At 41.3% G+C, this 24,739-nt stretch overlaps 1 protein-coding gene across 1 annotated transcript; it reads left to right on the top strand.

The window, feature by feature from the left end:
* Positions 1 to 1,496: 1,496 nt before the first annotated feature.
* LOC311343980 (C-type mannose receptor 2-like) lies at positions 1,497 to 24,547 on the top strand (the record flags this gene model as incomplete). Its single annotated transcript, XM_084468929.1, has 5 exons — positions 1,497 to 1,729; positions 1,910 to 2,049; positions 23,630 to 23,843; positions 23,998 to 24,167; positions 24,477 to 24,547. 5 exons carry the CDS (start codon positions 1,497 to 1,499, stop codon positions 24,545 to 24,547), a joined length of 828 nt encoding a protein of 275 aa, XP_084325055.1.
* Positions 24,548 to 24,739: the final 192 nt, after the last annotated feature.

Here is a 24,739-nt window from a genome sequence, read left to right as displayed (position 1 = left end):
GGTTAGCGTTAAAGCTATTCCAAAGTGCAGATCTCTGGCTAGGTTGAATCAATTTTCGTCTGGTTTTTTACTTCCCTCAAAATGGGGTGACCCTCAGGAAAAAGATAATGGGGTTAAAAATTCTTTACCTTGATCAATTAAAGGGATGCAATGTATATTTGTACACTTGAATAAATAATAATTAAAATGGTGCTCATGGTGTTCATTATCTTTTGTAAAATAGTCAGTAGCAATCTATAACAAAATTATATGCTTATTTACCTTGCTTAACATAATGTTGGTGCAAGCGGCTTTCTACAGAAAATATTGCTACTGCCTATTAAATGACAATGCATGTTTGTTTTCTGTCAACGTGCACATAAACATTAATTTGGTTCTTCCTTTTAAAACTTCCCGATCCTAATAGACAAGTTCTTGAGGACTCCTGGACAATATGGTTGTGATGACTTGGAAACATTGAGACGTTCTGGGGGGATTCAGGCTAGCTCTAGCCCCTGGGGAAGCCAGCCCAGCTGAGAAACATCACAAAAATCAACACCAATTGGCCAAACAATGAGAACCAGACTAGATCAGATGCAAGGTACCTCAAACCATGACAGGTTTGTTAGAAGGCCATATTTTTGTTGAATTCACCTCTTGTCTCTAGCATTTCCTTTCCTGCAGAGAATCCCATCATCACTCTCAAAGTAAATGCTTGAGCAATAGTATTTGCAAATAAGAGCCGTATCATTTATTAATGCAAATCAAAGTATATCTAGTGCTGGTCCTAGATGTAGATGCTTCATTCACAGCAAAAGGAACCTACCGACTCTGCCGGTGAGTACCATCTACCGTCAAAGCTATTTTAGGATTTTTGTATTGCTCTGTAATGGTAGTCTTTTCTTTTTTGGACACATACGATTAAACTAGTGTAAATATTTATTGCTCAAAGGATCAATATATTTTATTTTCTGTCTGAGCATGTTGTTTCTCCAGAACCATGGGGTCCAGTCGTCTCATCTGCAGTTTCATTGGTAGGTATTCAACACAGCACTACAGTATTTATCATTATCCAGTTCATTATATTGAATTAATAAAAATATACCTGCCATATGTTTTGACAGTTGACCTCCTCCCATGTCACTGTGATCTTGGGAGTGTGTAAGATTCCTACCATGAGTAGTTTAAATATTTCAAGTACAATAGTTGCAGGATATGTGGTTGTTTATATATGCTGATAATAGCTGAATATTATAAAGTAAATAGCATTTTCTCATCACCAGGTGTAATGGTCCTCCTGTGGAGGTCACCTGGCTTTTCAGGTATTTCTATGCACCCCATTTAGAGGCAGATGAAAAGTTATCAAAACATCAAAAACATCACCATCAAGTTTTTAAATGTGGTTTCTAACACTAGAATGCAACATGACAAATTAGTCTGGTTTCACTCTCCATTAAGCTGCATCCCGCATTAACTTGGCATTGGGCGGAACGGCTATTCAGTCGTCAACCAACCCTATGCACGGGGCGGCTGAACATGCAATCGATGGGAACAGCGACCCTGACTTCTATCAACGCAGCTGCAGCCATACCCAGCCACTGGCCAAACAATGGTGGAGGCTGGAGCTACCTGGTGTGTACAGGGTGTCTGAGATTGAGGTCACTAATAGGAATGCCCTTAGAGACTTTATCAACGGCGTGGAAATACTCATCGGGAATTCACTGGCGAACAACGGCAATGACAATCCAAGGTGAATCACTGGTGACACCTAACCTACTAACACTTTTTGCTTTTAATTGGCTTTGGATAAAAGTGTAAATAACTTAATAGGACAGAATATTATTCTCAAAGAAGTGAACACACACCAACTACCGGCAAAGGCTACCTTCACCAGACTACTGTATCTTCTCTCTATGTCTCTTTTCCTCAGGTGTGCCATCATCAACGATGACCCAGGTTGCTTGACTCAGACTGTCAAGTGTTGGGGAATGGAAGGAAGGTTTATCAACTTCTACAAGTCCTCTGATAAAGCAGGGTACCTGACTCTGTGCGAGGTCAAAGTGTACGGAGGTAGGAACCCTGTCCATCATTACTATATCATCAAAGGGGGATGGGTTTAACAGTACCACTATTCGTCAACAATCATTGGTCAAACGTCCAATGCTGCTGTTCCTGTGTAGCTCAACTGATAGAGCATGGCATTAACACTGCCAGGGTTAGAGGGTTGTCTCCCACTTGGGGCTACCTGTTATAACAATGTAGGTACTGGCTGTATTTTAAGACACTTGGGTAAAAGCATCCCCCAAAAGACAATCTGCATACAGTGATTTCAACCTGTGGTACACAAGGGTAATGCAGGTGGTATTTGGGATTTTATTTTTGAAATAGACAAATGAACAATAGTAGAAAAATTAATAAATATAGATAATTTAAAATAAATTGTAAATATTCAGTCAATAGCTATTGTGGTTAGTTGTTTTTTTTAAGACTCACTTAGTTTATTTTATTGAGCTTACAGTTCCTTGGGAAGACAGAGTTGAAGTAGACAATGAACTTAAGAAAGCCAAGTATGCTGAGATGGCTGGAAAGGCAGCACAGTGAGGCTGGAGTGCGCGACTAAGGCCCATTGAGATCGGTGCACGGGGGTTCGTGGCTAGATCTGCTATTAGCTTGCTGACTGAACTGGGTATTTGTGGACGAAGTCTGAGGCAGGCAGTTAGTAACATGTCCGTGGCAGCAGAACGAGCAAGTGAGTGGCTGTGGATGAGGAGAAAACATACTTCCTGGTACCAAGCTAAGGTAAGCCAGATGTGCTAACGTGTGCTATTGTGCTAACGTGTTTTTTGGTCAGGGTTAGAGGTAGGGCTAGGGGTACGATGCAGGAAAGAGTGTTTAGATGCATTAAATGTGGCAATGTGGTGGCAGCATTGAGGGGGGTGAATCCAGGACACTGGTTTCATTGTTAAGCCTTCAGGAGGTGTCGTGGGCCAAACTTAAGGAAACATCTGTGAAAGAGGGTGCCCACTTGATAACCCCAATGATATTCTGCTTACTGCATACTGCTGTATTTACTGCTGTTAGTTGGGCTAGTTGTCTCGTGTTTTTCACCTTTGGTTGGTAGCTTAGTAGCCAGCGTACAGGTTGTTTAAGTTGTTTAAGTATAAGGTTGGTTTGGTTAGGGGGGCATTGTCACTACCTGGAGCTTGCACTTAAACGGAGAGCTTGCTGTTTTTAAGCTGTGATAGCCATAGGATAGGATAGGTACAGTATACCTTTTTTTTTATTTTTTATTTTAATTTTATTTTATTATTATTATTATTATTATTATTATTATTATTATTATTTATTTATTTATTTATTTTAACTTAGGGGCATTGTCACTACCTGGAGCTTGCACTTAAACGGAGCCTGGGTCTGTTGAAGGTGGCATTGCTGTCTTTAGGCTGTGATAGCCATAGGATAGGATAGGTACATTGTACCTTCTTTTTTGTTAGTTAGTTGTCTCGTGTTTTTCACCTTTGGTTGGTAGTTTGGTAGCCAGCGTGCTTGTAAGGGTGGTTTGGACAGGGGCCTCTGAATGTGTTTTCCTTGGACTTTGGCACAAGGGATTATAACATTTGATCCTGTGTATTAATGAAATACTGTATAATTGCATTTTAAGGTTTTCCACAGATGTTTTTGTTGACTGAATAAACACAAAGGGAGCATAAGTAGCGTTGCTGAATTATCCTTTCCACTGTTTCCAACTGGCCATGGCCTTCTTGTAGTAATACATGTGTCTAAAGGGTTGGATGTCACTCTTTGCTCAGCGACTGCATTTGTATGTATCTATTTTCTGCCATTTGCATCTGAGGTGGTTTGCGAAAGGTCTTAATGACAATTTAGTGTTCTACCTAAGGTCAAAGGCTAGGCACCACTGATCTACATGAACAAATTACACAAATGTTCTGTATTGTGCTAGTTCAGTACCCTGGAAATCCAGAGTTCTCGGGAGAATTTGAATTTGCTCAGCAAGTCACTCTGGGAACGAGCAATATAATCCCTCCCCGATTCCCATCTCCCAGCACATTAACCAATCCCATCAGTGTATCTGATATAGACGGGCCAAAAGCGTTGCTGTTTTACCGATCGGAAACTGCAAGTCTTATCTATTGGGTAGCTCCGCTGGTCTGGATAAGTCACCCCTTGTATTCTTCTGATTGGTCCTAGTGTTATCCAATTGCGTGCAGTGAAATTTTCAAATCTGCTCAGCCTGAGAGCCCTGCATATCGCGGGCGCCCAGAACTTAGGGGCGGACCTCATGTCTCGCGGCGGTCCCCACCGAGACGAGTGGTGGTTACATCCCCACATTGTCAGACTCATCTGGCGGAGGTTCGGAACGGCTCAGGTGGACCTGTTCGCGTCCAGAGAGAACACACACTGCAGATGGTGGTTCTCTCTCAATCCTCGGGATCTTCCCCCATTAGGGGTGGATGCATTGGCACACACACCTTGGCCGCGGGCTCTCTTGTATGCGTTCTCCCCATTATCCAATTGCGTGCAGTGACATTTTCAAATGCATGCTTGGGGCCGCCCCTCGAGTTGGGCCATTTTCATTCCTCATTCCCAGACCCTACAGCTTTCTAGACGTGGGTCTGGATTACCAGGCTACTAGTTCAGAGTGAAGTCTCAAAGTATGTTGTTTTCTGTATGGTCCAAGACACATGGTCGAAGACACAATTGAGTTCAAGTGTGCTGAGATTTCTGCAAGAAAGTAAAGTTTCTGATGGTGTCGTTTCCATTTTAAAAGTTCCCACACTGATTGGTGTTTTAGTGTCACAAATGGAGACCGCTCTCCATTCCGACATACCCCTACTCCGACATTGATGTCTAATAGTCGGAATGGCGGCACTTCCATTGTTTTCAAACGTCCCACCACTCTGACAATTTCTGTTTCCATTGTCGGAGTGACTGTACTTTTTTTCAAACTACCCGCCATTCCGACATGAGGTCATTAATATAAATGTCATTACTATTATCATTGTACTTTAATTAATTAATATGCTTATTTCTTAGTTTCATGCACTGTAGTGTCCTTACACTGACATTCGTCATTGGGGATAGTCGCCGTCCTCATTCGCTGTGGCTCTTTGGCCCAAGAAATGACAGGACAGAATTTTGGTTATTTTTAGGGAGCCGGATCAGCTCACCAACAAGAGCCGGCTCTTTCGGCTCCCAAATGGCTATTCATATTAACTTTGTTACTTATACCTTTTATAATTCAGCCAAATGTAGCCCGTTTTGACTTATGTTTGTATGTGTAGGCCTATATATTACTTAAATTATTCAATACATGTTATTAGTATCCAAAGTAAAAATGTTATTTTCTAATATCAATCAATTGCTGTAGTTGGTTGTTTTCATTGCATATGAGCGCAACGCGCATCCCCGCCCCTTGCTTAAATGATCCATGTCTATCCACACTTGATTGGTTGCATGCATGCACGTGACAGTCAGTCACTGCACACATGCATAGCATGTACAGAGCACCCGTAGCGCAGAGATCTTCATATCATTCTGCCTCGGCAAACTTTATATGAAAAAGAAAAAAAAAGTGGCTCGCGGCCGGGAGCCAACTCCCATCATTCAGTTAAAAGAGCCGGCTCTTTGAACCGGCTCATTCGCGACCGACCCATCACTCCAGTCTCTCCCAAAATCCCCACTGACCCAATTCACGCTTGGATTTTTCTGGGTTATTTGAACGTTCATTGTGAAGTGGTCCTACTGTAAAAGGAGCCTCGGAAACCGCGCCTGTCTTTTGCGCACCGAGGTCATTAATTAATGGAATGCTGATAGAATGCTGGAGAGTCGAGAAAAAGAAGACTTAATATGCAAACATGTTCTGTGCAATCTAACAACTGCACGCAGGCCTATGGCATGTACAAATAAGACTGTTGTTATTCTGTGGCTCAATCAATTTCACCTGACCGGCTGTTCTGGCCCGGTTTCCCCATAACGTCCACGCTTAGCGTGCTATGAAGACTCCTACGTTTCATGCCTCAGACCGGCCCACTTTAGATCACAACCTATTATATTAAAATAATGTAATTATAACTTTACAAGTTAAGCCTACAATAGCACACTGTTCTCTAAAGCCTTGTAATTCCATGTATTTTTTCTAAAATAATTCCAATTCAGTGGAAGTAATGGTTGCTTCACAATGTGGATTTATTTCAACATGAGTGCACATCTCCCCCATTATTCTTTGCAACACAACATCCTTTTCAACAAATTAAAAAAATTATAAATAAAATATTACATGAATAAATTTGAAAAAATAAAAAAAGGGTTGCACTCTGTAATAACATTATAATCAGAACTTAGAATTCACAAATACAACATCAGCATGTCCTTTTCTGCAATATCAAATATCAAGAAAATTAGTGTTCACAGATATCTAATCCTTAAACATGAACAAAGAATAAAATAAGTATTGCACTTTTCTCTGCAAGTTTGTTATTCACAGTAAAACATAACTTTCTAATGATGTCATTATCTTTTTTTCCTCTGCACAAGAATAGTTTCAAAGAAACATGGCCAACCCTAAAACATTAATAAACGCCTGAGCAGTGCACTGGTCTCTGCGACTTTGTTTATTACAGTATCATTGTCGAAAGACATGAGAATTTCTTTCTCAGTGCACATGAGCATGAATGCCTCAAGTTTCTTCTGGGTCAAAGTGCTCCTGAGTCTGTTTTTGATTAATTTCACTGTTGAGAAACTTCTCTCACAGCCTACTTGTGTGATGGACAGTATTAATAGCAACCTGCAGGCCAGTCCAATCACATGGTAGGTGTTAAGTTTAATTTGTTGGCGTCTCTATTCTTTAGTGGTATTGCATTTAGAGTGTTACTCGTGCGCGCGCAGCCAGCAGGTTCGTGTGCGTGTGCCGTGGGAGTTGACCGCCGGTGTGGCGAAGTGTGATGTCTATGCTGTTGAGAGCGGATATAAATGGTTGTTACCAAAGTTGACTGCGGACTATTATTGTAGCTAGGAATTAACAGTAGGCATCAGTTAGCAGATTGTACTGAGAGACTATGAGATGAACACAAATTACACCGTTTTTACAGGACAAACAAGTTTTGTTCTCTAGTTCAACATCCTGCTGTTCCATGGAAGGATCCGCCTCACTTCCTTGTGGCATTTCAGTAGCTATCCTGCTAGCCCTCCAGAGGGGACATCTTCAGTCTGTCCCACTGACATGCGAGTTCACTACATAATGTGCCAACTGTAGCTCTATCGTCAAACTTAAGCAGACATTTGCTTATTTCGTCCAGAGCCGAGCTGGGGAGTCCATTTTCCTTCACATGAGCAAAATTTCTAGGGTCTAGACAGACAAAATCTGAGCAAAGTTTTGCATTGATAGAAAACCTTCTATGGATACTGTCTGTCACTGTGTCCACAATGACATTGTGAACTTTGACCTTGAAGTCAGTATCAGCTGATGCTAGCTGCTCATCTTCTGCAAGCTCTCCTGGCATTCTTTTCTTTTTTCTGAACCTTCTCTCAGTCTGACCTACCAGCTCACACTCTTCTCCTCTTGCAACTTTTCATTAGCCCACTTCACAAACTCATCAGCTGCACACTTAACTCCTTCAAAGTCCCTAGCACACTCCCTGAGACCCTCCTCTGTCCCCTCAACCAGACGTTGTGCTGTGATGATTCCATTCCCCTTGTCTGTAAGTATTTTGAGAGAGGGGATGTCTGCTCAAAAATGCGAAGGAAAGTTTGTGCAGTGAGCACTGTCTCATACCTCAAAAGGCCTTCTATGAATCCCTTTGCCTTGGCCCTCACAGTTGGCTGTTGTGTTCTGTCATCTACAATGGTGTGCAAAGTCATAAACACTTAAAGAAACAAGGCTCCCTGAGGATTCCCAAAGCACCCAAACACTTTACTTAGTGCCTGATCCTTAGCCCACCACCTAGTTTGCCCTATTGGGCACAGTCTTCTGTGATGCTTGTCCTTACTGATCTCTTTCCACTTTTGCATGCGCTTGTATGACTCTTAGGAAAACTGCTATATCGTTAAGCAGCGAAAAGAGGGATGCACTTTCCACAACACTGCCTGTTGTGTCTGCCAGTACAAGATTCAAAATATGTGCATAACACCATATATGAATCTGATTGGGGGACTGCTCAGAGAGGAATGTAGAAAACCCCAGATACTGTCCCTGCATATTAGCTGCTCCGTCTGTGGAGTTGCCCACACATATGCCAATATCGATATTAAGCTCCTGTAGCACCTTTTTCAGGAGCTCTGCAAAATGCTGCCCTGTAGATGACTCACACTCCACCATAGCAATCAGTCTTTCATGAATGACATCTGTTACATATCTGAGGATGATGGAGCACTGGTCTTTGCTGCTGATATCTTGTGTGGTGTCAATTTGGACTGAAAACATGCCAGCTTGTATTACTTCTTCGGCTATAGTCGCCTTTATCAGTTGGCTGATGACGTCCACGAATTTATTGAATGTGTCTTATGACAGCTGTGTCATAGAGACCCTCTGCCTTTTGCACCAGTTTCATGCTGCTTCCTGCTGTTTTCTATGCAAGTGTTTACATGCTGTTGTAGGCAAATGCAGGGCTGATAGCGTTCCGGCACCACGCGGAATTCCGGCATGGTGCCGGAACGCACCAGGTTCACGTTTGCGTGGTCTGACACTTCCCAAGATCGGAGAGGCGCTTTTACTCTAACCACACCAGTAGGCCTACTTAAGCCAATCAGAAATAAGGTAGGGGCTAGTCTTGGGTTTTGGCCAGTCATATCCAGGGCTGTAGTGGTGGCTAAACGCACGTTAACGCCTTTTACGCACCTCTGAGTGGCATTTACGCACCTGTACATTAGTTTATTTTTTATGTTTACATGCCTTAACGTCTTCCTAAATACATTTGGTGTCATTTTTAAAGTGGCAACATTCCATGTGTTGTACCTACACAAGCACAAGCAATTTATCTATAATTTTTGCGCTGCATTATGGTGCGTGTCTGTGTGACCAATCACTGCCTGTGGCGCTGGCTATCAGGTTGTCTCTATTGATCAATGGCTCGAGAAAAGTTTATGCGGTTTGCTATATATATATATATATATATATATATATATATATATATATATATATAAAATGGATATATATAAAATGGATATTCGGCGATTTCTGAAGCGTCTCCCCTCCCAAAGATGCCAACACAAGGCCCTGATTACAAAGTAAGTCCAAAGAGCAATAAGTTTATTTTAAGGTTGTTTTGGTTCGCATAAGATGACGCATTCAGTCAGTGACGATAACGTTACCACCAGTTGTACACAGCTCTTATGTTAATTGCATTGCTTTACAGCATGGCACAAAGCTTATTTTTCTCTTACAATGCAATCTCGGGTTTAAAGTCACAACGGACAGGTGTGGATGAGCTGGTGTCAAAAACTCCAGCCAGGAGCATGCTTCTGCACTTTGTGCGCAAGGAGAATATTGTATGGAACTTGCGGGAAAAAAGTGCTGCCACAGCATGAATTCGACCTATAGGCATCAAGCAGCTGTCCGAGCAATTCAGCACACCTCACGTTTGCCGGGGGCAACAACAGCCACAGCAGATACCCGACCCTCAATGACCGATCGTGTGGCTGATTAAAAAATTTGCTTGTGCTCCTTCATTGCCGAGTTTGATCTGTTGTTTACAATCGTTCATCGACTCGTCACTGTGTGTCAGAAATGAGCGGAGGATAAACCCGCCCTTACGCATCTGTCTGTCTCAAGGCAGCATGCAAGCTATCTTATATCTTATGTTTAGTAAGCTATATTTTTCAGTTTTCTATTAAATAGTATTCTCTTAATAGCAAATTGTTTTGAATAAACAACTTTAGGGTTGTATATGTTTTTGTTGCACTGTAACTGTTTCAAAATGTATTTCAAATAAATGGTGCATATTTTGCAGAAAAATTAATGTCACCTTGTTCATGCCCTTTAGTCAATGGTTTGGCTACTAATCAATTCCTAGTTTACTTTGGAGTATTATAATTTCCACCTACTGACCTTTCTTGGTATGGCTGTAGTATTTGTAGTCTCAATATGCTATACAAGCAGGGATGGATTACTGAACAGGCCTACCAGGCCCAGGGTCCCAAGAGCTCTGGTGCTCTACACAAAGATGCTACTGTAATATAGGCTTATATTTGGTTTGTTCATCTCATGTCTGGATGTTGTCAATTTATTTCCACAAAATTCACCAGAATCTATAATTTAATCAAAATTTTCCTCCAGGGGAGCATACCCCTGGATCCCGCTTGACAATTATATTGATCAGGGCATATATTTTGGCTTAGGGGCCCGCTTACCTCCCAGGGAAAAAAAGTTCAGGCTCAGGATTTTTTTCTACTATCACCCCTGCAAAAGTCATATCTACTAAAGAGTAGAATCAACTCTAGGATGTTGCCATGATTAACGGCAATGTTTTCTAAGCTGTAACCTGCCTCCTCATCTCCCCTGTAGCTAAGGCCACATTTACCGATAACTTTAATAACGTCCACAATGCACTCCATCACCTGACGTTTCTGTTTCACTTGGTCAGCACGCAATGACATTTAGTTGCCAGTCAACAGGCTTTTCACATCTGCCTTTTGTACATTCAGAAAGTAAGCATCTGCACTATCTCTGTGTCTTACTTTTTTCGTGTTCCATTATTCTTTGGTGAATTTGTTTCCAGTCTTTCATGCTTCTCTTTATGAAAGGGTAACCAGAGGTGCAAATGCTAGACAAACAGAGCAGTACAGACAGTAAGTCAGCCACTTGCGGTTGGTTCCATCTTTGCTATTGAAAACTTTTGGTATAGAAATATTAGGGGTTTGTTGAGGATGATAAGAAAAAAATATATGTATATCCTGTGACTGATCGGGCAAGCAAAGTAGTCAAAACTATCAACAGACTCATCTTCATCTGTCTCATTCCTATCTTGTGGTTCAGGGTTCTGCTGCTGAGCTGCTGCCTCTGTAATCAGTCCCTGAGTAGACTCTGCTCTCCCTTTCACACTTCCTCCAGTTTCCCTAGACTTGCCTGCACGTATCATATAAAAACCAATAATCTGTAAGGCTTTAGCATATTTGACATGGAAAACACGTTTTGACTGAACCAATTAAGATTTTGTTCAATGGCAAAATAGGCAGGCTTATTCCATATTACTTTAATATTACTAATGATAAAAAGTATAACGGGCCACTACTATCATTTGGGCATAGAAAGTGGTTTTATTGGAACTGATGCTTGCTTGTTCACCTGTTTCTTCCTCACCACTGGCTCCTGGCTCTGCCTGACTCTAAATCATAAAAATTGTCATAAATCTCAACACAAATCTCCCCTTTTTCAAGTCAAAAATTCAAGTCAGTTTCATTATTGTAGTGCTGAATCATCTATCATCAATTATCTCAGGGCATTTATCATATAGAGCAGGTCTACACCATACTCTTCATTATATTAATTCTAATAATATTCACTTAATGAGCAATCCTACCTGCACACTCTGGACCTGTGGGCTCAAGGCTGGTGCTTGGTGATGCATCTTGTATCTGAGGGGCTACAAGACAAAGTTTGTTATGTGGCGTCACATCATAATATTATTTAAATTATGTAATGTTAGGTTAGACAGGCTATATGTTACAATGACACGCAATTCGTTGACTTTATAGGCTAATTAATTCACTTGAACGGTGCAGGTAAAGTTGCATTTTGTTCAACATCTTGTCTTACCCGTTTCATCATCTTCATTGGTCGTTTCAGACCGCGAGTGGAGCAAGCTGCAAGTGGAGACGGCCCAGCGACAGCAGTAATGCCCGTGTCACACTGTCCCGAAATTGACACCAGATAAACACACAAATGTGGAATTTTGAATTTCGCACGAAGATGGCCCCGAACTTGGTCAACAGCCGAAGCAAGTACAATGCCTACAGAAGGTCAAACAATGGCACCCGAACCACACACACGAGACGTCGTATTGAGGGTACGATGCGTTTGAACTAGGTCACGAAGGCGTCACGTGACCTCCCGTTGGTATAACACCTTCATATAATCATCTATCTGATATTTAGATATCATCTATCATATCTAAATAATCAATATAATCGATATATAATATATTTGTTGCAGCCATTCAAATGAGGCTATTGATTTTCTGTTAAAGGTGTCTGACTTGTTTATTTATGAATCGTATCCATTTTTTGAGACCCACCCCAGCTGGCAATTTAACGTCAAGTCACTGTTGAGTCAACGTCAGGTGCCAGTGTTGGATAACCGTTGAATTTTGTTTCGATTTTGCAAATCTTATCAACGTTGAAATAGCAACGTCATTCCAACGTCACGTTTCTCAACATAGGTGAATTTGCCAACATTGAATCAATGTTGATTCTTATTTAGATTTTGCAAAACCAATCAACGTTGAAATTTCAACGTCACTAAAGTCCTGCTTTTCAACATTGACACACTATATATTTTTGTTACTGTTTTCACTAAAGTATGTGTTCAACAGTAGCTCCAGTAACACCAAATACCTTGAAATGGATACACAATTGGCTAAAGCAAGACCAAGAATATAAAGACATTTCACTGACGTAAGAAACACTTTATTATCTCACATGGCTGCAAGTGTGCCAACATTTTAATATTTTTTTCAACATTATGTGTCAATGAACTTTAACATTTGGAGAAAGAAAACGGCCCAAACATTGAACATGGCAGAGCTTTGGTTAAATCTTCCCTTCTTCTACTACTTCTTTCTTCCACCGCCACCCACCCTCTCTGGTGCATATTTAAAATATTTGGACATGTATTCTTGTACTTTTGTCGTTGTTGTTTCAAATGAGCTCAAGACAGTGTCTGAAGAGGGGAAAAAAACATCAGTATTAGCAAATGGTAACCTCTCAAATTAAAATATTTTGCAAATATTAACTTTTGTGGCATTGCCAATGTTTCAAGTATATAAATTAGTGTTCATCAACGTGCAACGTCATTGATTATCATTTGCTTGTGCGACCAACAAAAGGCAGTTGGTAGTACCAGTGCTGCCGGTAGAGAAGTTAGTCTAGAGCCCTGAATGGAATATCTCATCTCATCTCATTTTCTTCCGCTTATCCGGGGTCGGGTCGCGGGGGCAGCAGCTCAAGTAGGGGGCCCCAGACTTCCCTTTCCCGGGCCACATTGACCATCTCTGACGGGGGGATCCCGAGGCATTCCCAGGCCAGTGTTGAGATATAATCTCTCCACCTAGTCCTGGGTCTTCACCGGGGTCTCCTCCCCACTGGTCGTACCTGGAACACCTCCCAAGGGAGGCGTCCAGTGGGCATCCTTACCAGATGCCCGAACCACCTCAACTGACTCCTTTCTAAGCTAAGGAGCAGCGGCTCTAATCCGAGTCCCACTCACCAGATTATCTTGTACAGATGAGTCTTCATGAAGGCAACCTTCCCACTTCTTCCTCTGAGGCTCATTATGGCCATCATTTTATTTGTCATAGTTCTGCCATGGTAAAACAGATTTATATTAGAATATTATAGTGCAATCAAGTTCATTATGAAAATGTAGCAGAGAGCAAGTAAGTGGGTGTGTGGGGGAATGCATGACAGTATATGACAGGGAACATAATCAGTATAAACTAATGCAAAAAAGGAACATAAAGTTACTTACGCAGCCATTGAATTCTTAACATGGTCTGCAGCATCAACGCCTCCCAACCTCTTCAGATGTTTACTCTGAAAAGGAGCAACAAGAAATTAAAAATTTAACCAGAAAAAGTGGTCAGTAGAGTCCAGACCTCCACAAAGCAGTCACATGATGAGGACGGGGAGTTTGTAATTAAGCCAATTGTCATAATGAAACTTTGCCAGCACTTTACAAGATGAATTATTTAACCCTTTTGTTGTCTTTGTTTTTTTATAGCACTTGTTGTCCTCCGGGGTACATTAGCTACTACTAGCATAACACACACACCCGGAGGAAAACATACTGTGCACGCTCTATAGGCCCCATGCGCCTATAAAACGTGCACACCTCTTCGTCTTGTCTGTCTCTGTTGTTGTCTCTGATCAAAATGTAAAATGCTCCATGAAGCTGTACTTATTAGATCAGTTTGAGTGCGTTTGTCTTGTACCCAATCAGGGAGAGGCATAAGAATATCTCTACAAATCTTTAGCTTTGAAATTCAGGGCTTAAAGAAAGAAAAGATTTGAGGCCTGTAAAAGTTGTCCAGGAGGAAATGTGCACACTGTATTGAATTAATTTAAAAGTGCTCTTCTGCCTGAAATCAGGAATGGTGAAAAGAAATATAATAGTAATATTATATATTATTATATATATATATTATAATAATAATATATATATTATTATTAATATTATAATATATAATAGTATAAAGAAAATCATTCAATTTTAAAATAAGTCATAAAAACATTCAAACAAATGAGGTAGGCTGTGCTTATCATCTTTTTTATAATATCTTCCGCATCAACCTGTATTTAAATTTTACAAAAATGTAAGTGATTTTTTTTGTTTTAAGGGTTACAGTAAGTTACATTACTTTCAGATTCAAATCGATGGTTGGGTTAGGTTTGGGGACGACTCACCGTTTAAGGAGACTTTCAGGTCCTGTTCTTCCAAATCTCTGGAAAGGAGAAGTATAGAGAGAAGAATAATGTGAAATCTCAACCTTATTTTTTAAAGTTTGTGGATGGAAAGTGTGTCACTCAGTGCGTTTACATGCAGAGTCATTATCGGATAAAGAATCGAATAAGACCTCAACCAGACTTTTAAAATGCATGTAAACACCTTTACCCGACTTCGGACCTAAATCGGTACACGAACGGACAAGCGAGATCGGATAAGAACACCTAGATAACTCGATCATAGTCCGATCTCTACGTGCATGTAAACCAGTGTCGGATTTCGTGTTCTGCGCATGCTCGAGATCTTGCGGCCAGGGGACGTGAGCCAGAAGTAGAAGGAGACGGTAGTCGTGTTGTTGTCGCCATAGACATATAAACAATTCTTATTTCTTTATAAATATAAATATTTAATTATTTCTGTATATGGGGGGGGGGTCCCCCACCAGATTTCGTCAAGATTAATTTTGTACCCACCACTTGTAATTGACCTTTTCCGATTCACAAGGTCCAGATTCGATTTAATCTCCAATTCGATTTGATTCGATTCAATATCGATTCGGTTAGGGATATTTCTGTTACAATACCAATTTTGCTTGGAAATTAAATAGATTCTCATATAACTAATGCTGTAAATTGTACAAGGAACCCTCTAACCTTGAATTGACCCAAAAGCAGTATCATTAATGTACTTTTTATTAAACATGACCAACAGCCTGTCAGGCTTACATTATATCTTATTTGTATCTGTACGGAAGTCAAGTAAGGGAATGTAGTGAAAGGACATGACAAAATCTGAGCAGCACCCTGGGATAGAGAGAGAACAACCTTGAATAGGTTAAGGACCGGGTAAACCAAAAATAATTATGGGTTTTGAGTTTATAATACCACAGGAAAATATATTATTAACCACCCTGCCAAATTTGAAGGACTAAAAAAATCGCGAAGTATATAAAATTATGCTTCAAAGTTGATGAAAAATGAGCAGTAATCCCTGGCTCAGGACGGTGGGGGCGTGTGCGCTGCAGGCCAGGAAACCACGCCCATCACCGGAGAGCCAACTGCAAACTGACAATTCAAACCAGACTCGTGAGCGGTAAAACCATAGACGGGTGAAACCACAGAATGCTAGTGCGCGGTTAATGTATTTATACCTAGAGGGCAGCAGGGGGCGGGTTTATGTGAGTATGACCGCTTTACGTAACGCGGTCTTCGATGTAGACCCGCCCATTTTAAACCTGCACACAGAACATTCTCTGAGGCCTAGCTCCTCAAGGAAATGATGAATGGGAAAAATATTTTTTACATGTTTTGAGGGACACATTTAAGGCCTAATTAATATGATAAGAAGAAAAATACTGAATTTGGTTTACCCGGTCTTTAACAAATCCCATATATTAACCATGTATACATATCTTCAGTGTAGGGCTGTACGGTATGGACTAATTTATATCATGGTATGATTTGAGGTATGTTAATTTTATATTCTAATTTCGATATAAATGCTTCTGAAGGGGTAAAATACTGGTTAGGCAGCTATTAAGGCAAGCTCACACCGGACCAACTGCCCGATTCGCGTCGGTAAAGAAGTCGGGCTATTTAATCTGGCCGACTCAAACAAACGACGTGGAAAGTACACACCAAGGGGATTACAGCCGACGCCATACGTTCCTCACTTGCGCGAGATGTAATGTCTCCAAAACAGGCTATTGTGGGCCAAAAAACACTCGATCGATGAAAGACTGGAGCATGCGTTACAGACAAATGGAAGAAACGAGGAACAAGAAAGGCGTCGCGAACAACTGCGTTACCGGAGGAAGAGAGCGCCTTTTTTTGGCTTCATTTCACATCAAAACACTGGGACAAATGTAGTTGATTTCTGTTTTTAACTGAGAAAACAGGGAGTGGAAGGACGGGACCCTATAATGTTCAGCTAACTGTTGTCAATAAGTGTTACGAGAGTAGCATGTGTGTGCGCGAGAATGGCTGTGTGTGTGAGTAGACGAGCGAGCGGTAGCGTGTGTCAGTTTGGTGAAGTGATGAACCAATCAGAATGGTCAAAGACAAGACGACTCTAATGGCCGATTACACGTGTTGAAACGGCTGAAATGAACGCCGACATGGCCGATTTCAGCGACCACACTAAATAGACTCATGTCACCGACGCCGATTTTCGGTCCGGTGTGAGCTTGCCTTTACAGATAAGGCCAATAAAGCAATTATTAAAAAAAAAAAAAAAAACGATCGATCAAAGGCCCGGCCCGACCCGGCTCGAGGATAACGGTGGGAAATATCGGCCCGACCCCCGCGGGCCGGGTTGGGTTTATCAAAACCCTCATTGTTTTACATGAATTGGCTAAACAAATGAACACTGTAGCATATTTAAACACAATTCAAATTGTCCTCCTTTTTTTCGGTCAATGACCGGTAATTACCGGACAATGGAAAGTACCCCAGTACACAACGGCGTTTCGCGGTTAAACTAGTCTGCCCGCACGCACACACACACACACACACACACACACACACACACACACACACACACACACACACACACACACACACACACACACACACACACACACGGCGGTTGGTGGTTAAGCTAGCACACAACTGCGTTTCGCGGTTAAACTAGTCTGCCTGTACACACAATTTCAATTAACACACATATTAATATATGGGCCAGAGTCAGGCACAATCAAAATTTCTTACCGTTTCTTTCTTTCTTGCTTACCGTTTTAGCCGTTACCGCCAAATTCAGTTAACTTCGAACCGGTCCAGGTCAGAATCTGCGTAGCCTGACGATGACGACACAGACCCACTTCGCGCATGCGCAAGCAGGTGTTGTCTGGAAACGTCAGAGCCAATGGAATCCTAGTCACCGCCTTTGTGTGATGGACAACCGCCGTCCTCCAATCAAGCCCTTGTATTGAACGATGTTCCAAAATGATCTATCAGACTGGAGTTGCTCTTAAGTACGCCGGGAGATGTAGAAAGTGCTTTTATCACGATTCAACAAACGTTTAATTCCGAGTTGATCTTTCAACGTTGTATCATTATTCATGTATCAACACTTTTTCAACAGTTAATTGGTCAGCATTGTTTGGATGTTGGAACAACGTTATTTTTCTACTGATATATTTCAACAAAATGTTTAATAGTCATGGTTGTAAAAATAATGTTGATTTGACATACAACTCAAAAATTGTTGATATTTAAATGTTGAATCCATAGTGAGTTAACAACACCATTTCAACTATTTGGTGTTCAACGTTGTTTTGACGTCAATCAATGTTTTTACAACGACTGACATTATTTCAACCACATTTAAACGTTTAATGTCAGTCGAATGCCAGCTGGGACACCTGCAAAGTTCAGCACCAGATCCGACCATACTTGCCAACCCTCCCGATTTTCCCGGGAGAGTCCCGAATTTCAGTGCCCCTCCCGAAAATCTCCCGGGGCCACAATTCTCACGAATTTCTCCCGATTTCCACCCGGACAACAATATTGCTACACCATCCGACCTTCACTGGGCGCCGTTTCCAGCCGGACAATAATAACGGTTACACCTCAAAGTCAAGCGCGGCAAACAGAACAGAAGAAGAAGAAGAAGCAGAAGAAGAAATGGCGAGTAAGAAGAGAAAGTACGCATGCAAGTTTAAAAATGAGTGGAAAAGAGAATTCCCATTCATCCAGGGCAGCTCGAAGGGGACGGGGTATGCTACCTGGTATCCCTGGTTCTCTGTCTATGTATGTACCCGTATCTGTTGTATAGGCTGTTTTAATTTCCTTTTGATGATTACTTTTATTTCTAGCATACATTGCATAGATTCATGGTTAATCTATGCAATGTATGCCTTTTTTGTTTTTATTTATTGAGCATACATTGCATAGATTCATGGTTAATCTATGCAATGTATGCCTTTTTTGTTTTTATTTTTATTTATTGAGCATACATTGCATAGATTGCTGGTTAATCTATGCAATGTATGCTTTTTTTGGTTTTATTTCTATTTATTGAGCATACATTGCATAGATTGATGGTTCATCTATGCATTTTTGGTTTTATTTATTTAATTAATAATTTGTTTTTTATTTACCATCTTTTGCACGGGTAGGCTACTGTGGACAGCTATTAAATTTGTTACTTGACTTTGTTACTGTGGACTGTTATTTTCTTTGTCCAATAAATGAACTCTGTGAAATTCAAGTATTTCATTTTTCTTATTTTGTGTGTGTGTGTGTATATATGTGTATATATGTGTGTATATATATATATATATATATATATATATATATACACCCTACCCCCCCCCCCCCCCCCCCCCGGCCCTTTTGAAAATCTCCCTAATTCTGAGGTCTCAAGGTTGGCAAGTATGGATCCGACCTGTCATCCGTGATCAAAATGAAATCCGCACCAAAACATCGAAAGGATCTCCTTTGGGTGGCTTTCACTCGATTTATGCAGAGTCTTCGGGCAGCGCAGTGTCATCGCTGGAGTCCCCACTCCACGTCTGACAAATGATCAGCTGTTGGAACCAGACGAGGTCTCTTCGCAGCTGGGAGTCAAGTGTCGTATCGTTGACTAAAACGGACGTTACAATCCGCCTGTTTTAGCAACTTTTATGCGGGTACCCGACCCGTTGCAGGACTAATATTATATAATAGCTTACTGTTTATGCTGAGACTGCTTTGCTTTTTGCTACCTGTAGGGTCTGTGTGCGGGCTTTGCGCACAGGTATCTGGTGTGTGTTTGTCAGGTGAAAACTAAACGTCAAGGGAAAGAGGCGGTAGTTGAAAAAAATATTAACACCGCTTATTAACACCGTTCACTCGTTGCTTATAATGGTTTATTCGTTTCCCAGTATTATTTCCTTAATTTAGAGGACAGTTTTTTTTTTTTTTAATTGTAAAATAAATGCATTCATTTTTTGAAGTTGCAAGTTTTTTTAATTATTGGAAGCGAGTCGAGCTGACCTCGCCTGCTGTACCCACGGTCAAAATAGCAGAGACAATATCAATATAATCATTTTGATATAGGCCAAATAACCAGGAACTTAATTGTGATTGAAGCTTTGGGAGTTACACACGCCTCTGCTCTGTAGAGTTGCTCAGGACTGACTGAGGAAGATGCTCTGAGGCTGGCCTTTTATATGTCCACGTTACCATGACACATCGAAAACGCTTGACAAATTCGGCTGTCTTCGCCGACACCGTGGTTCCATCTCGATGTCATCGAACTCTAATACGACTGCTACACAACGGCATTGCGAGGGCTTCACGTAGTCGTGGTGCCTTCTTAAGACAATCAGGCAGCTTCTTGTTTCCTTCGCATTGTTTTCGTGAGGCGATGGCGCCGATGATCACACAAACATGACACGACTTGAAAAGATGCCATCACAATGGCCTTACGAAGGGCAAAATTGACACACAAATTAAATACGAAAATGAACCTTCGCAAGGTTCTTCGGCAAATCTATGGCATGCCAAAGATTTTGGCACCGCTCACGAAGTTGCTGCCGGAGCCCGAGAAACTCCACCGGCGGTCATATGACGGCTTCAGATGCCCTCACGAATGGCCGGATGTTTTTACGATCAGAGCCGAATTTGAACATTTCCTTTATCGTGTGTCCATCAGGTGTCAATTTCGGGACAGTGTGACACGGGCATAACAGCATACACGTGATACCCACTCAGTGCCATGATTGAACACTGGCACAAAATAAATAAATAAATAAAAATAATAATTGAACACCGGCCCTCACAGCCCAAAAGTCAGACCGGCCCACCGGGAATTGTCCCGGTCCTCCAGATTAGCCACTCCGGGCCTGGGCGTGGTTCCCAAGCGGTCTCTTAGGAAACACTCCTTACGAAAACGAAACAGCGGAGGAGATTGAGGCAATCACATCATGCAGCTGTTCAAATGAGGCTATTGATTTTCTGTTTAAAAAGGTGTCTGACTTATTATTTATGAAAACAGACATTTTGAAATGAAATAGTTTATTTAGCTTATTATATAATACTGTTTATGCTGAGACTGCTTTGCTTTTTGCTACCCTGTCTGTGTGCGGGCAGAAAGATGCGGTGGTTGAGTAGTATTTTGACCGCTTATTAAATTCACTCGTTGCTTATAATGGTTTATTCGTTTCCCAGTATCATTTCCTTGATTTAGAAGACAGTTTTGTTCATTTTTGAATTTTAAAATAAATACAATCATTTTTTGAAGCTGAAGTTTTTGAAATTATTGGAAGTGAGTCGAGCTGACCTCACCTGCTGTACCATATATGTACTGTAGGCTACTGTATATTGAAACAACACTGCCTGTGGCAGTTCCATGCGCAACAGGGATTTCTAAAGGTTACTGTAGTGGCGGCGATTAGCGTCAGGAGCTGAATCATCACTACGGTAGAGCTAAGAAGGTTTTACGAGCACTTCAGAACAACCTTACCAACGAACGACGTACAAAATAAATTTGTAGCGTAAAGAACGAATAACCTTTCAGGAAACACATGAGATGTTAAGGTAGAACTTTAAAGTAGAAGTTACGAATGACATAGCGTTAAGAAGGTTTCGGGTAACCGGGCCCTGATCATCTCCGAGGTCAGGGATAATGTTGAACAGTCTATGTTTAACGGATTTGCCTTCTATGGTCAAAAACTGTTGGTTTATTTTTATTGATCCCCTTCGAGAATTTGTGTGTAAAGGGGTGGGTCTAGGCTATATTCTCGCCTGTCTCCTTTGCAGTGGCGTTTCTAGATGGTAGAAACAGGTGGGGCTAGGCTAATATTTATTATTATTATTATTTTTTTAATAATTAATATTTATATATATATATATATATATATATTTTTTTTTTTTTTTTTTTTTTTTTTTTCACTCCACATTAAATGCACGGATGTTTTTGCCAGCAGTTTGGCTAATGCCAAAATCCCTTGGATGGTGGGGACCAAGGCGTTTTACCTCTAATTTTTCCTCCAGACTAAGGGTCTCAAATCTGTGCTCCAACAGATGATCTACCTCAGGGTTTCTCAACGGGGGCATTCATAGAACCTAGGGGGCGCTGTGAAACTTTGCTTGTGTAGCGGTCATTATTTTTTTACTTTTTAAACTTTCATGGTTTTCAAATATTTTCGGTGCAAAAATAGGATAACTGAAATAAAAATCCTTTTAACCCCCTTTCTAACCCCTCTATCGTCTCATCTACTTTTTACTTTATGCTCAGTACCGTCATGATCGCCATGGTAACGCCGATAAACAAATCAACCTCATCGCAGTAGCGTGGTGCTTTCCGAAACGGTTTCGCCCTCCCCTGACTTCCACTGGTTGGTTTGCGGGACATGCAAAGCAAGCGGTGGATGGGGCATTACGCTAAGCAACATTAATCTCATCCATATTACACAGTAAGGCAACATAAGACGTGAATAAAGCTAACTCCGCTTAGCATGCTAATTGTAAACAATAGAACGTGCGCATTACATGTAGACCACTGCAACGTCGCTTATTACGTCTGCGAACCGATAAACACTTTCATAAAGTACGCACACCAACCGGCACATACGCATTTAACACTGATGTTACAGGCGCTTAACTTGTATAGTAACAAACTACTTTAATTACTATTTGAACTTAAACGTGCTACTCTCCAACTCAGAACGAAGTGGATAAAGGCTGCACATGCACATGCGCAGCGTTGCTAGGCAACGTCACGTAAACAAAGGGAGTCTTTCGTACACATATTGAACCCAAGTTCGCGGGTTAACAGTTCAATAACCAATAAAAATGTACACAAGCACTGTTACGTATTAAACGTCAATAGCTCAATAATAAAACCTTTTAATAAAATTCGTGAGGTGAGGACTAGGTCACTCGAGTCATGACTCATCACGCGCGCCACACACATTACGCTGTAGTGGAACGAACCATATATGTCCATGGCGGTGCCGGTGGGGCTAGCCCCACCAGGAAGTAAAATAATCTCCGTCCACTTCAACAGAGAAACACTCTGAGCATGCGCATTTCAAATTTTCAAGCCCAATACACATTACATTGGGCTGGTGGGGCTAGAGCCCCTCTTGCCCCACCGGATGAACTCAGCCGGAAGAAGCAAGCTAGGGTCGACTAAAAATGAACTAAAAGCGCCGAACTTATTATTTTACAGTACTTTCTGGGGAGATTTTTTTATTTTATATATATATATATATATATTATTTTTTTATATAATATATTTATTATATTTTAATTTTAATTTTTTTTTTTTTTTTTTTTTCTTGTGAGAGTAGGTGGGGCCGAGCCCCACCTGCCCCTAATGACCAGTCGCCACTGCTCCTTTGTAAAGCGCATTGTATTGCCTTTGGGCCAATATGAAGTTAACTGCGCCCATTCCTTGATTTGTTCTGCCGCGGCACTCTTGGAACTAAACTATTAATTTCGTTCCAATGTTCGTCCAATCCACTCCAATAGTGGTCCTGCATTGAGTTTAAATCCAACTCTAACGAATAAAAGGTCATTCCCAGGGCATGTTAAATAAGTGCACGCCCCGCCACTCGTAACACACTTGTACACTTGTCAATTGATGGAATAGGTTATTTCATGCATCGTCACAACCAAAATTTGGAATTAATCAAATAAATTACAGATAAATGATACTGAAATGGCAACTTTTTGGTTGAACACATTTGAACAAAATATTTATGATCCCCAATGTTGATCTGAAGTTGGCGCCACTGATTGGTAGACTGTCAGAATGGCGGTACTAAAAGGTGTCGGAATGGGGGCATGTCAGACTGGCGGCCTGTCAGCATTTCGGAATGGCAGCATGTAACCGTCACAAATGACTCTTTTGTATATGTAAAAGTTTCCACTTAATGTCTTAATAGTGGGTAGGGATTAGGTCTGCCCAGGAATACTTATACGGCTGAGAGTAGAAATCCCTCACCAGTCCTCACCACCACACTGTCTTTTGGTTTTCCAGAGTTAGGGCCTGCTCCACCCTCCGTCAGCATTCAGGAGATGGGGAGGAACATCACTTTAGTGGGGAGGCGGCTGTGCTGGTCAGACGCCCTGCTCTACTGCAGAGACTTTCACTGGGACCTGCTGAGCCTCAGGGACCCAGAAGAGCATGAGATGATTGATGAGTTGGTTGCTCACGCCCCCTTCCCACTAACCAGCAACCTCTGGGTGGGCCTGCGCAGGTACTCATCAGACTTTAGTGTCTATCAGGCAATGGTCTATGGTGTCTATCATCTGGTTGTCCATCACTTGGTCTTATGAATTACCATGCAAAAGCTAAATATTTGGCCACATTATTCTTCCTTCAAACTGATTAATCTCTTTCAATATTGGTAGGTCACTTTTAGAAAGATCCTGGTTTTGGATGTCCGGTGACCCAATGGACTTCACCAAATGGGATGAAGGCTCACACCATTCCAGCCCCTGTGGGGGCGTGTCTAGCATGGAACCTTCCACATGGAGGCAATGCTCTTGTGAAGAACATCTTAACTTCATCTGTTTTACAGGTTGGTGTCCAGCCTATAGAGCCATTACCAGGTCCTTATCAAGCCAAATATGCCTGACTTTCTGCAAGTGCATGCACCAGATTGCATGTACTACCTACACAAAGGAGTCTCAGATAATATATTGATGAAACATCTCCTTTTTCAGTCAGTTTTTTTAAAAAACACCTGGAAATTGTAAGAGGATCAAACTTTCTGTTTTGGAAAATAAAGGTCCTCATAAGTACAAAGCTGAACCTAGGAGTGTGAATGAGTGAAATGGGCTCTTGGTCTTTTTCCGCCCCTACCTTTTTTATATTTATATTTCCACAGGTCCGACAGAAGGAGTGAACAAGTTGCACTTCTATAGTTCCACAAGAGAGAGACAAATTCGCTGCACCTAACTTGGCCTCACTGGGGAATAAAGCTGCAGATTCCGAAGACGTCCTAAGTAGTGAAGTTTCTGAATGCTGTTGCTCAGAATCTGTCTGGTAGCTAGCTAGTTCCTCATCCGTCATTATGGGCATTGTGGACAGGGCACATTTGGTTTAAGAATAGCATGACAAATACATTTACTTTAGTATATAATCAATTAA

The sequence above is a fragment of the Micromesistius poutassou genome (assembly GCF_964030765.1).
Source record: "Micromesistius poutassou genome assembly, chromosome: 5".
Taxonomy (NCBI): Eukaryota; Metazoa; Chordata; class Actinopteri; order Gadiformes; family Gadidae; genus Micromesistius; species Micromesistius poutassou.
Note: the sequence above shows the minus strand (reverse complement) of the source record. Positions and strands in the feature narration are given on the sequence as shown.